Source organism: Medicago truncatula, chromosome 1 (assembly GCF_003473485.1).
Source record: "Medicago truncatula cultivar Jemalong A17 chromosome 1, MtrunA17r5.0-ANR, whole genome shotgun sequence".
Taxonomy (NCBI): domain Eukaryota; kingdom Viridiplantae; phylum Streptophyta; class Magnoliopsida; order Fabales; family Fabaceae; genus Medicago; species Medicago truncatula.
In genome coordinates, this window is record NC_053042.1 from 51,306,180 (window position 1) to 51,319,749 (window position 13,570).

At 31.1% G+C, this 13,570-nt stretch overlaps 1 protein-coding gene across 1 annotated transcript; it reads left to right on the forward strand.

The window, feature by feature from the left end:
* Positions 1-418: 418 nt before the first annotated feature.
* Positions 419-13,257, forward strand: LOC25485264 (uncharacterized). The gene is made up of 15 exons (XM_039831393.1): positions 419-1,577; positions 2,074-2,211; positions 2,337-2,458; positions 2,533-2,743; positions 2,844-3,081; positions 3,393-3,543; positions 3,670-3,989; positions 5,232-5,365; positions 10,190-11,098; positions 11,346-11,489; positions 11,600-11,721; positions 11,809-12,019; positions 12,165-12,402; positions 12,497-12,647; positions 12,751-13,257. Exons 1-15 carry the CDS (start codon positions 782-784, stop codon positions 13,024-13,026), a joined length of 4,161 nt encoding a protein of 1,386 aa, XP_039687327.1. The 5' UTR covers positions 419-781; the 3' UTR covers positions 13,027-13,257.
* The last annotated feature ends 313 nt before the right edge of the window (positions 13,258-13,570 follow it).

Below are 13,570 nucleotides of genomic sequence, written 5' to 3' on the forward strand. Positions count from 1 at the left end.
ATGATGTATGTGGTTCATAATAATTGTAATAAATTATATCAAAAGTCCTTTAAATTATTTAATTGTAATAAATTAGTCATTTAAATATTATTTGTAACAATACTAAAAGACAATTGTAAGCAAATATACAGATTAAACGTCTAACATAGTCTTGTCGGTGCAAGTGCAAATAATATTCAATGGATTACTTGAGTAATTTTTTTTCATCTTTTACTCATTATTCACATGGCCCCACGATTCAATAATTTTATCTAAACGACAAATATTTATAAGAAAAAAGGCTAAATGACAAATAAAAAAATCTTAGTCTATGACTCTAAAATATCAATGAATACTAGCTAGCAAATAAACAACCTATGATTATTATATTATGGCAAGAGTGAGTCCTCCAGCTAGAATCGACAATATTTTATTTTTATAAGCAGCTAGGATTGACAATAATATGATTGGATAGGACTTTAATTTTGTACCTGAAATGCAGCCATAGAATATTAGAAGATTGAAGATGGAAAAGTTGGCAGTAGATGCCCCCCATCCACTGAGTCAGATTATTATATTTATATGAAGTTAGTTAGCTTCTACCCCTTTTTTAAAGTACAGTTTTTTTTTTTTTTTTTTTTTTGTCCTTTATTGACTCATAACTAATTTCAACTACACTATACCTTGAGATCTCTGAATCTAATTACAAGATCCTACTTAATTAATTTACCATATCATTTACATGCAAATTCAACCACATGTTTATGCTTGCTCATAGATATTTTTGCAGCATAGCAGAATCATGATTACCATATTAGTAAAAAAGAATCTTATAGTACAGTTTTTTCTTAGAACTCTTATACTTTCCATAACAGAAACATCTGCATCAGTGTTCAACAATGTTACCTGCACAACCAACCAAACATTCACACCAAACAGCACTTTTCACAAAAACCTTAACACTGTTCTGTTTTCACTTTCTTCCAACGTAACCAATGATGTTAGATTTTTCAACACAACATCAGGAAATGATTCAAACAAAGTCTATGGTCTCTATATGTGTCGTGGAGATGTTCCATTTGCTCTATGCAGAGAGTGTATTGGTTTTGCAACACAAAAAATTCCATCATCTTGTCCTTCTTCTAAAGAAGCTGTGATCTGGTACAACGAGTGTTTGTTAAGGTATTCCTACAGATTCATCTTCATGAAAATGGAAACATGGCCTAGATACAAGATCGAGATTCCAATGGGGGACCCTGTTTTGTTACAGAGTAAAAGATTTTACTCTGCTTTAAGATCTGTTTTGAATGTTCTTCCAAAAGAAGCTGCACTTTCTCTTGGTGGTTTTAACAAGTATGCTGTGAAGCAAGAAAATGCTTCTGCCAGTGTAACGCTATATGGTCTTGCTCAGTGCACACCGGACTTGTCAGCCGGAGATTGTAGGCGGTGTATTGAGGTTGCGGTGGTAGAATTTCCTAAGGATTGTTGTGGTGGTAGCATAGGGGAAACTGTTTTCTTTCCAAGTTGTTTTGTTAGGTTTGAAACTTATCCGTTTTATCAGCATTCAGAGACCTCAGCAGCAGCAACAACAACTAAGGGTTAGTTTATTTATATGATGATTCTATTAATCCATAATTAGCATCTTTGACCCTAGTAAGCGCGCCAAAATATCTTTATGGCTTAGACTCTTTGAGCCTGCCATAAGATTAATCCTCGGATCGAACATCCAAACTTTTTTCTCGTGGAATTGCGATACCTATCAAATCGGCTATTATAGTAATCTAATTTAGTCATGCTATCAATTTTACCAAGGTTATAAGTTGCAATAATGGTTGCAAATGCATTGCACTTTTTGTTATTAGGAAGAATTGCAATTAATGGGGCTCAAGCAGGTTGTGGAGACTTCAAAAATCTTGATGCCACAACCTTATCATGGTCATGAACTTTTTTTTTAATACGAAGAATCGCGATCAAGTGCAATTGATGTTGCATTGGAGTCACATAGACTTTGAAAACCTTGTGATTACATCCAAAATTATTTATTAAGAACTTTTAACTGTCTGGAATTAATGTCAATATGATAATGTTTGACAGGAGGGAGAAATATTCCAACCAATGTGGTTGCAATCATTGTTGTTTTGGTTGTCATTTTGGCCGTGATTTTGTCCACCGGCTGCTGTTTATTATTGATAAAAGCGAAGAAGAGACGCAGGGCCAGTCACAGAGAAAACTGTAATGTCAATAAACCCATCATCTATAATATTCTAGCTTAATCAATGCCTGTGTTTTAGTATATACTATATAGTTTTGGCTATGAATATTAATTTTAAAAGGCTATTCTGTGAACTGTGATGCAGTTGTGCTTGAATTTAAAAACTCAGAGTCATTGGAATTTGATTTTGCTACAATTGAAATAGCAACAAACATGTTTTCTGAAGATAGCAAAATAGGCAGAGGGGGATATGGACAAGTCTACAAGGTAATAATGTGTGAATGTGATGAGTACATAATTAATGCATGTTTTCATTTTTTTCTAATGTTTTCTAATTTTAGGGAACTCTTCCTAGTGGACAAGAAATAGCTGTGAAGAGACTGTCCAAAACTTCTGGCCAAGGAGCAGAAGAATTCAAAAATGAGGTGATGTTAATTGCCAAACTTCAACACAGAAATTTAGTGAGGTTAATAGGATTTTGCCTTGAAGACCAAGAAAAGATACTCGTCTATGAATATGTGCCTAACAAAAGTCTTGATCACTTCCTATTTGGTATGATATCATTGACACTTCAGTATTTATTTCAATTCTAGTTGAAGTTTCACATTTTAAAGTTCAATCTTATGTGTTTGGTTCTAACCATAATTTGTAGATTCTCGGAAGCAAAAGCAATTAACTTGGCCTGAACGGTATAATATCATTAAAGGGATTGCTCGAGGAATTCTTTACCTTCATGAAGATTCTCGTCTCAAGATTATACACCGTGATATTAAACCAAGCAATGTTCTTCTAGATAACAATATGAATCCAAAAATCTCTGATTTTGGCATGGCAAGGATGGTAGCTATAGAACAAGTTCAAGGACATACAAATAGAGTTGTGGGCACATAGTGAGTTTCAAATCATTACCTTTACCATTCTAATATTTGTATCAAATATGAAGTTTTTTTTTTGAACAAAATCAAATATGAAGTGTTATTTATCTTAATCATTTATTTATTATTTTGCAATATATTTAGAAGAAAAAACTTGTCATTCCTTTTAACTTTTTTGAGTATTCTATTGGCATTCTTAAATTTGAGTTTTGATCCTCTGCAACTACAGTAGGGCCATTAGATCTGAATCCAAAATCAATTGAGTCAATCACGACTATTTTAGTAGAATTTATGATTTCGATACTGATTTTTTCCCTTTTCGTCAGTGGTTACATGTCTCCGGAATATGCAATGCATGGACAATTTTCAGAGAAGTCTGATGTTTTTAGTTTTGGAGTGATGGTTCTCGAGATTATTAGTGGAAAAAAGAATTCATGTTCATTTGAATCACGTCGTATCGATGATCTCTTAAGTCACGTGAGTATCCAAACCCTATTTGTTTTTCTCTGTATTTTATTGTTAGTTCCTTATATAGATCCCAAAAAATGCAAATTAATAAGGAAAATAATCAGGAAATGAAATGTATTATATTTATGGCTTCAGGCTTGGAATCAATGGAAAGATGAATCACCATTTCAGATGCTGGATCCAATTATGCAAGAATCTTATTCACCAAATGAAGTAGAAAAGTGTGTGCAAATTGGTTTACTTTGTGTCCAAGAAAATCCAGATGATAGGCCTACAATGGGAACTGTTGTTTCATATCTTAATAATGTCTCAATTGAAATGCCATTTCCCATGGAACCAGCATTTTTCATGCACGGCAGGACGAGAAGAAATTCAGGCCATTCAGCTGGACATGAATCATATTCAGGTCATTCCACCAACTATTCCCTCTCCTCCTCCAGTGTATGTCCTCGATAGTCGTCTTTCATACTATATTAGTACTTCTGTTTACAACACTCACGCATTTTGTGCACCAACCATGCTTGTGTTATACCCCGGTGGCCGGTGGTGTCTCATTCACATATGTGTCTATATATACAAATCAAAAAATGTTTGTAATTTTATATGTAAATCATGTTTTGTTATTAATAAAATATGAACATTAATGTACCAAAAAAAAATAAAAATATGAACATTATTTAATTTCAATTTTGATTTCCTAAATTTAGATTATATGGGACTTTGATTCCTAAGTTTTCTTTTTCAAGTCAACTAGATATGCTTATTTTTATAATGAAACTAAATTGGCCTTGCTATCAAATTCTTTCTTCACATTGCATTCAAATTTTCTTTTCCATTCAAATATTTAATTTGAAGGCTTGCGATGGTTTCATGATACCATATAGTCTTAGAAAATTTTGATGTTAGAAATTGATATTAAAATTTACTGTAGGAAGAGTGAAGATTATGGTTTATATTATAGTTGTTAAATTTTGAGAAAAAATGGTTTCAATCGATTTGAATGTGAAGATTGAGTTAAAAAAGCAAACAGTGAAAAACTTGAAATATAAGATAAGTGATAGATCCCTCTCAAAAAAAGATAAGTGATAAGTAAAAAAATTGAGGATTTAACTCTATAAAAAAAGTTATATTTGATGTCTTAAATGTAAGGAAATTTCAACTAATTTTACTATATTATTATTATTATTATTATTATTATTATTATTATTATTATCATCTAACTAATGTTTTCATAAAACAAGTTTTCGTAATAAATTAAATTAAGAGAAAGTGTGATTTAGAAAATACAATTAAATATATATTTATATTACAAAATACAATTATATTTTATATATGTTACATCAATAAAGTTAAATTCAATAAAGTTAAACTCTTTCAAAAAAAAAAAAATCAATAAAGTTAAATTATGTTGACTATATTTTTCTGAAATAGTGATCAATTAGTTTTTCTTATTTATGAATTCTAGTAAGGTATTAAACTAAAACATCATACATATTAACTTCTAAGTGTGTAGTTAAGATTTAATTAAAATTCAATAAATTTTAGATATTTTTATTTGAATTTGTTGTAAGTTATAGTAGTATTTTATTTATCTCAGTTAAACTCATGGAATAATTTTTAATTAATCAGAAAAATTTGAGAAACCATTTTTCAATTTTAAATAAAATTTGATGATAAATTGTATTTTCTTTATATAGTTACAGAATTTACCCTAAAAAAGTACTGGACAGAAATGATGGGGTGGAGACAAACCGTCCAATCTATCTGAGGAAATGTGCAAAAGACCGAAAGCTCGCCGATTTTGAAAACAGTCCACTTGGATTTGGAGAATGTATTTATCTTTTTTTTTTTTTTTTTTTAGGGAGAGAATGTATTTATCTAGTCTTCTTCTTCTTCTTTTTCTTCGATAGACTGTATATATCTTGAACATATCAAGTTATTGTCAAACACTACCATGAATTAACATTGACCCACTTAGTAGGTATATGTCGGTGGTTTGTCATATATATATGATTGCGTCATTACTCTCTTGGGTTGTTCTTTTTATGTAGGGGTGATTTTTAAGGTTTTTTGTTTGAGCTAGTGTTTATGTGGCAACTAATTTTCCCTCATTGTATTTTTTCAAACCCGAATTTATTAATGCTTCTTGCATGAGTTTATTGATTAATAATATTTATCGATTAAAGAAAAAACAAAATAAACATTGACCCACTTTGTAGAAAAAATAATTTGGCCACAAATGGATTATTTTATGTATTTTAGTTTATAAAAAAGGTAATATTAAAAAGATTAGTGATCTTATAAAATCATTTTATGACAATTCTTATGACAACATTCTTATTCTTATTCTTATTCTTTTTCTTTTTCTTTTTCTTTTTCTTTTTTCTTTATAAGAAAATACATCCCAACATAAATATTGTATAAGACCCTTCAAAAATGAATATTTTATAAGATATCAATGTATATTCAACCATTTGAAGCCCACATATTATAATTAGTTTACACCAAAAGAAACTTCATGGTGTATCACTACCAAAAACAGAGTAGTCCAACTGTGTCGCAATCACAGTTCACACCATGGTTTTATCTTGCTTCAGTTTACGTTGGATTTTTGAGGCACCTAGATATTGCAGAATGTGTCTCAGTGGTGTTGTCTTTGAAGTCAAGGAGGAAGAGTTATGTGTACCAGTTACAATTTTAAGGGTCCGTTTGGATGACAAAAGGAAAGAAAGTAGAAGGAAAGAAAGTATAAGGATTGAAAGAGAATAGAAACGGAAAGGAAAGTGAGATGATTGTTTAGTTATTTGGTATAAGTGAAAATGAAAAGAAAGTTAGAGAAAAGAAAATGATATATTTTTGTAAATGACATAAATATCCCTACATTTGAATAAAATATGTATGTAAAATATTTATACTAATATAAATATATGCATATATTCATAGATATATTTATATAATATTTTAAAATAAAATATTAGTATATTGGTTATTTATTAATTAAATTATTGATTTAACATTGTTATTAAATATTTGTTTTAAGTTGATTATATAAACACTATTGCAAAAGTGTAGATAATTCATGCACATCTACCAAAGCAAGGGTATAAATGTCCATTTGAAAGATTGGATAATTTCTTCATGCTTTCTTCTCAAATTTGGCCAGAAAGTTTTCTTGATGTAGGACCCATCAAAATTGATCATTCCACACTCTTTCTTTGGAGTTCCAAACGGTGGAAGCCCAACTTCCAATAAACTTTCCATTCCATATAGCTTCTTTCCTTTCACTTTCAGTGGTTCCAAACACACCCTAAGTATGAGTTGTAGTACTCTTTATAGAGAATGGAATCCCCTGCCGCCAGGGGCGGATCCAGACATTGTATTTTGGTGTGGCAAAAATATGAAAGAATTTATGAATTAAATTATACAAAAAAATAATAAATAACATTGTTTGATTCAATACATTTACAATAATAATTGTCTATAGAGGAAACAACAAATACAATACAATTAAAGAAATAAGTTATTCCGTTATGGTTAGTGAAACCCAAAATTCTGAACAAACATAATTAGAGAGATCCAAAATGCAAGTACAATGCAATAAGAAAAAATTATTTCAAATCATGAAGGGAACAAAACCATAAACATGTCAAGTGTTATTAGTGTCTTGACATAAAACAGTGACGGAGTCATGATTCTTTTTACGTAGGTCACTAAAATAAACTAAAACTATAAGATAGAAACACAAAATTTAAGTTGTAATAAACGTGACGTTAATTATCAAAAAATTGAACTAAAAGCCTTAAATTAATTCTCTACGCACTCCAAATAACTTAAAATCCTTAATAAAAAACATTTTATAAATAATTCATCACTTAAAAAAAATGTATATTTATAATCAAGTATAATAAAAAGAATAAAATATATTTTAGTTTAATAAAAAATATAATATTATTTAAGGATATTTTAAATAAAAAGAAAGATTCCACCAAGAAATAAATAAAGAGAGAAGGATTGTATTTTTTTTTGGTCAAGAAAAGGATTGTATTTATTTGATAAAAGAAGTTTTTTTATATAACAAGAATTTGTGCTTTGTTTCTACAAAAAGTAGGACATATGAAGAGCAAAGGCAGCACAAGTTCACTCTGCTAGCGGTAAAAAAAAAAAAAAAAAAAAAGAGAAATGCAAAACAGCTGATGGAGGGAATCGAACAAGTGATAATGACGAAAACAGTAGATGGTGCTTACCACTAGGACACGCTAGATATACGTGCTAATGTTGCGCAACATAATATTTATTATAGGGTTATATAAGTTTTTGGTCCCATAAATATCTGCAGTTTTGTTTTTAGTCCCTATAAAAATAAATCACACTTTTTAGTCCCTACAAAATTTTCTGTTAGTGTTTTTAGTCCCTGTTAAATTAAAATTTGTTTAATTATGCTTAAACTTCTAAATTTTTGAAAGATTTTTTACATACATGTTCATAACATCATAAGACACTCTTTTGTAATTTTTTTTATTTTTTTAACATGTAATGAATTAAATATGAATTTTTCTAAAAGCCAAATTTTCAAGATTATATTAATGAAAATTTGGACCTAATAATAAAATTTTAAGTTACTTTTTTGTGGAGGAACTTTGTATAATATTCTAAGTAAGTATGTGAAAAATATGTTACAAATTTAAAAGTTTAAGCACAATTAAGAAAATTTTAATCTTATAAGGACTAAAAGTATGTGTTGGTCCCTGTTAAATTGAAATTTGTTTAATTATACTTAAACTTTTATATTTTTAAATGATTTTTAACAGACATGCTAAGAATATTATAATAATTTCTTTTATAAAAAATTAGAATTTTTTAACATGTAATGAATTAAATATAATTTTTTTAAAACGCCAAAAATTCAAGATAAAATTAACGAAAATTTGGACCTAAAAATAAAATTTTGAGCTAATTTATTGTGGCGGAACCTTTTATAATGTTTTAAACAAGTATGTAAAAAATCATTAAAAAATTTAAAATTTTAAGCATAATTAAACAAATTTTAATTTAACAGGGACTAAAAACACTAACGAAAAATTTTGTAGGGACTAAAAAGTGTGATTTATTTTTATAAGGACTAAAAACAAAACTGCAGATATTTGTAGGGACCAAAAACTTAATTAACCCTTTATTATATATCTCTAAACTATAATAGGTATATATCTATTAAAAAATGGGAAATAATCTGGTGTGGCATGCCTTATGGTGCATCCGCCCCTGTCTACAGCAGAAGGACTAAAGATTGTGGTTCTTTTAGGTATTAATTTTACCTTCTAACATGTTTTTCTGTCTTTCTACTATGTAGTTATTTCATCTTGTAACTATTGTTTCAATTGATATGGTTGTACTTTGTCACGGACATATGATATATCAAATTAAGATAATTTGATATATCAAATTTGTATCTATATATATTTTGTTTTTAGATGACAAAAAGTGAACTTGTAAATATCTAACTAACTAATTCCTAGCTAATAATCACAAGTCTAATAATATTTATGCGTGCTCGTAACTTTTTTTTTGACAAAAGTAATGCAGAGAGCATTACTGAGATTCATTAAAAGAGAAAGAAGATACAAAAAGATATGGGGAACTAGGTCAACACCTTTTCATCAAAAAATGAACCTATAATTAGGGAGACCAAGTCTATTCCTAACATAGTCAGTGCTAATACAATCAGGGATGGAAGGGAACCAAACATGTGAAGATAGAGCTAAACCATCTGTAGAGGTGTTCCCCTCTCTCGTAACTTAAGGGAAAGGAAGACAACATGGAGTTTAATGTATCAAATGAAGTAAATCTGTCACATTTTGGCGTGAAAGTGTTTACGTCCAAGTTTCCTCAATACAATGTGTTGGGACAGCACATCATGGTGCATTAGTAAATTAAAACTCAAACTATACTTGTTTACTTTTTTTTTTTTTGTCTAATAGACTTCAACTGAATCAACATTTTAGTTTTGGGAACTAGACTGTGATGGTTGACTTTCTAAGACTATCGTAAAAAGTGTTTTTTTAAAGGTTAAATTTTTAAAAAAGTTTTGAAATGTTTAAGGTAAGGTTCACGAAAATCCCATTAAATATCGGATCAGTCTTAACTTTTGAATTTTACTTAAAATGTGTTTAGTTACTATGGGAGTCTGGTGGCCTGTCACATTAAACAAAAAATAATAAGTGAAAGAGACATTACATTTTTATCTAAAATTTAAGATAATAAGTTTGTCGATTCTCTCACTTATAAAATGTTGAACCTCAATTTTTTTAACCAATTTGAGATTTTTATCTCCCTTATAAAATGAAGCTAAATTAGACTTATTCAACCCATTCTCAGGGGAATCGTGGTCACTTCAGCAATCCTTAAATTTCCATGTCCTCACAGTCTTACATCACTCTCTTGACCTTTCCTTTTTCCATTCTACGACGTCTTATACAATTTCAACATAGAGTAATAAACACGTCCAGCAATAGATAAACAAACAAGATTTTTCCTAGAGGATGAATTTCAAAGAAAACAGAATGACAAGGACTAAAATGCATCATAACAACAACAAAACAAGGTTGACTTGACTTGACTTGCAACTTCATTTTTAACTTGCAACAAATGATGTCTTAAGCAAACTTAGATTTCACAAACAATAATATATACAACACTTCATCCCTTAACACAATAAACAGAGCCATGAATTACACTATGTCTTTGAATTCCTTCAACCTTCTATTTCTGTTCCTCTTCATTACCTTTCTCCTGAGCTCAAATACAAAAGCACAAAATCCTACTCATCTCTACCAGATTTGTTCAATGAACAAAACCACATCCAACAGCACCTACAAATCAAACATCATAACCCTTTTCTCTTATCTTTCTTCCAACGCCACCACAAACAATGAATTCTACAACACGGTCCCCAGCAGAAACATCTCAAACTCCGTATACGGTCTATTCATGTGCAGAGGCGACGTTTCATCTCCCCTCTGCATACAATGTGTGGCGAACGCAACACAGAGACTATCATCAGATGCAGACTGCTCCTTATCCAAACAAGCTGTAATCTGGTACGACGAGTGCATGGTTCGATATTCCAACACCTCTTTTTTCTCCACCATGGCTACAAGGCCTGGCGTTTTCATGATGAACAGCCTAAATATCACAAACCAGGAGACATTCATGCCTTTGTTGTTTGATACAATGAACAAAACAGCAGATAATGCTGCAAATTCTTCTGTTGGTGCTAAGAAATACGCAACAAAGGAAGCTAGCATCTCTGGTTTTCAGACACTTTATTGTATGGCTCAGTGTACAGAGGATTTATCACAGCAAGATTGCAGAACGTGTCTTAGTGATGCTATTGGAGCTCTTCCACAGTGTTGTGATGGAAAGCAAGGTGGGAGAGTTTTGTTTCCTAGCTGTAATGTTAGATATGAATTATACCCTTTTTATCGAAACCTTGCTCCTTCACCATCACCAGCGCCTTCAGCAGCACCAGCGCTTGTTCCTCCTTCAACCAGCACTCCTACTTTGGGAGGTAATATAATTTACGTTTGTGATAATTTTGATGAATTCTGAATTTTATAATAACTACTTGTTAGGGTCACAATTATCGATCTATTTGACTATTTCACGTAGATGCAGAAAAGTGTATGCATAAAAGAGAATAACAATGTACTAAATTGACTTTATCAATTAGTATTAAATAGAGGCAACAACTGTAAATAACCTTAATTAATGTTGCATTGAAAATCGAAGGTATCATTACAATTTTAATTTTGCAGGAAGTAGCGGGATCTCATCAGGGACAATTGTTGCAATTGTGGTTCCGATTTCTGTGGCCACACTGCTATTAATCGTTGGTGTTTGTTTCTTAAGTAAAAGAGCATGGAAGAAGAAGCATGACTCTGCAGCACAAGATCCTAAAAGTAAGGGCGTCAGTTAATTGAAAAGCAGATTTTAAGTCTTAATTTGTTTCTTATATGCATAATCTGCTGTCATAAGTTGATCTTATAGACCTATAATTTTTGCTTCATAGCTGAAACTGATATTTCCACTGTGGAATCCTTGAGATTTGATTTGAGTACACTTGAAGAAGCTACAAACAAATTCTCAGAAGCTAATAAGCTAGGTGAAGGTGGATTTGGTGAGGTTTACAAGGTATGAAGTTAACATACTTTTGTTTCTTCATAGCATGGAAATTATACCAATTGTTATATATACCATGTAATTTTTGTGAAAATTCAGGGCTCACTTCCGAGCGGACAAGAAATAGCTGTCAAGAGACTCTCTAAACACTCGGGACAGGGCGGAGAACAATTTAAGAATGAAGTTGAGCTTGTTGCCCAACTTCAACATAGAAATTTAGCTAGGCTTCTAGGATTTTGCTTGGAAAGAGAAGAAAAGATACTTGTTTATGAATTTGTGGCCAACAAAAGCCTCGACTATATTCTTTTTGGTAGGTGCATCTTATCTGAACTCTTTATAGTGCACACTTCACATGAGAAAACTGTACAATTGAATTCTTTTGTCAAATTTCTGTTTCATTAAACTGGTTTACTTTTATCGGGGATCATAGTCTTATGAATAGAAAATTTATGCAGATCCTGAAAAACAAAGGCTGTTGGATTGGACAAGGCGTTACAAGATTATTGGAGGGATTGCGCGAGGCATTCAATATCTTCATGAAGATTCTAGGCTTAAAATTATTCATCGTGATCTTAAAGCTAGCAACATATTGTTGGATGGAGATATGAATCCAAAAATCTCGGACTTTGGCATGGCAAAATTATTCGGAGTGGATCAAACTCAAGGAAATACCAGTAGAATCGTAGGCACATAGTAAGTACATGTTTATATATGCGACATAAAGTACTTGTCCTTTTTGTGGATGATAGTGTTTTATAGCAATGATAAATATGTGTTTGTGTTTAAGTGGTTACATGTCTCCGGAGTATGCAATGCATGGAGAGTTCTCGATAAAGTCTGATGTATACAGTTTTGGAGTCCTCGTTATGGAGATTATAAGTGGCAAGAAGAGCAACTCTTTCTATGAAACAGGTGTTGCTGATGATTTAGTAACCTATGTGAGTAAAGAAAGCTTTAAATCTATGCTTCTTGATTTTATTTAGTCTTTCCGACTTTATAGGGATCACGTCATAACAAATACTTGATGAAAATTTGAGACAGGCCTGGAAACTTTGGAAGAATGGAACACCCTTGGAATTGGTTGATCACACAGTAAGAGAGTCTTATACTCCAAATGAAGCTATCAGATGCATCCATATTGGTTTACTATGTGTCCAAGAAGATCCAGAAGATAGACCTACAATGGCAACAGTAGTGCTCATGCTAGATAGTTTCACTGTTACGCTACCGGTACCTAAGCAGCCTGCATTTTTTCTACACAGTGGAACTGATTCAAACATGCCGACAATACAAATTAGTCAATCTACTACCAATTGAATACCAAAGCTTGAAAACGTGAGGAGATTTTAAAAGTTTAGTCTGTTAGTGTATGTAGTTTTGAGTTCAAAACAGTGTAATATTTTGTATTTGCTTATTTATCAATGTGGAAATAATAACTGCAGGTCGTTTAGGTCATCTTGTATTTGGTAGCCTCGTAAGCTGGCAAAATATCAACTTTTGAAATGTAGCAGACCAATTATGTATTGGTTGAGGCCCATTTTCATTTCATGATGGCCATGGCATCTTTCTGAATTTGTATTTTGATCTATTGGTGTTCAAAATGTGTCGTAGTGTCATTCTGCTAGTTGCAGCCGCAACACAACAGGTTGTAAGATACAAGGTTTCTGCAACTGAAGAACAATGACAAATTCAAAATCAATATTTATGGAAGACTTTGTCCACTCAACAATAGGAGTTTTTGTTAAGAAAATAAAACCTTAAATACTTATTCATCCAAAATAAGACAAACATGTCTTATGTTGGCACTATCCCTGCTATGTCAATTTCTCAATCCACCATTTTCAAGCCATCAAAATTGACT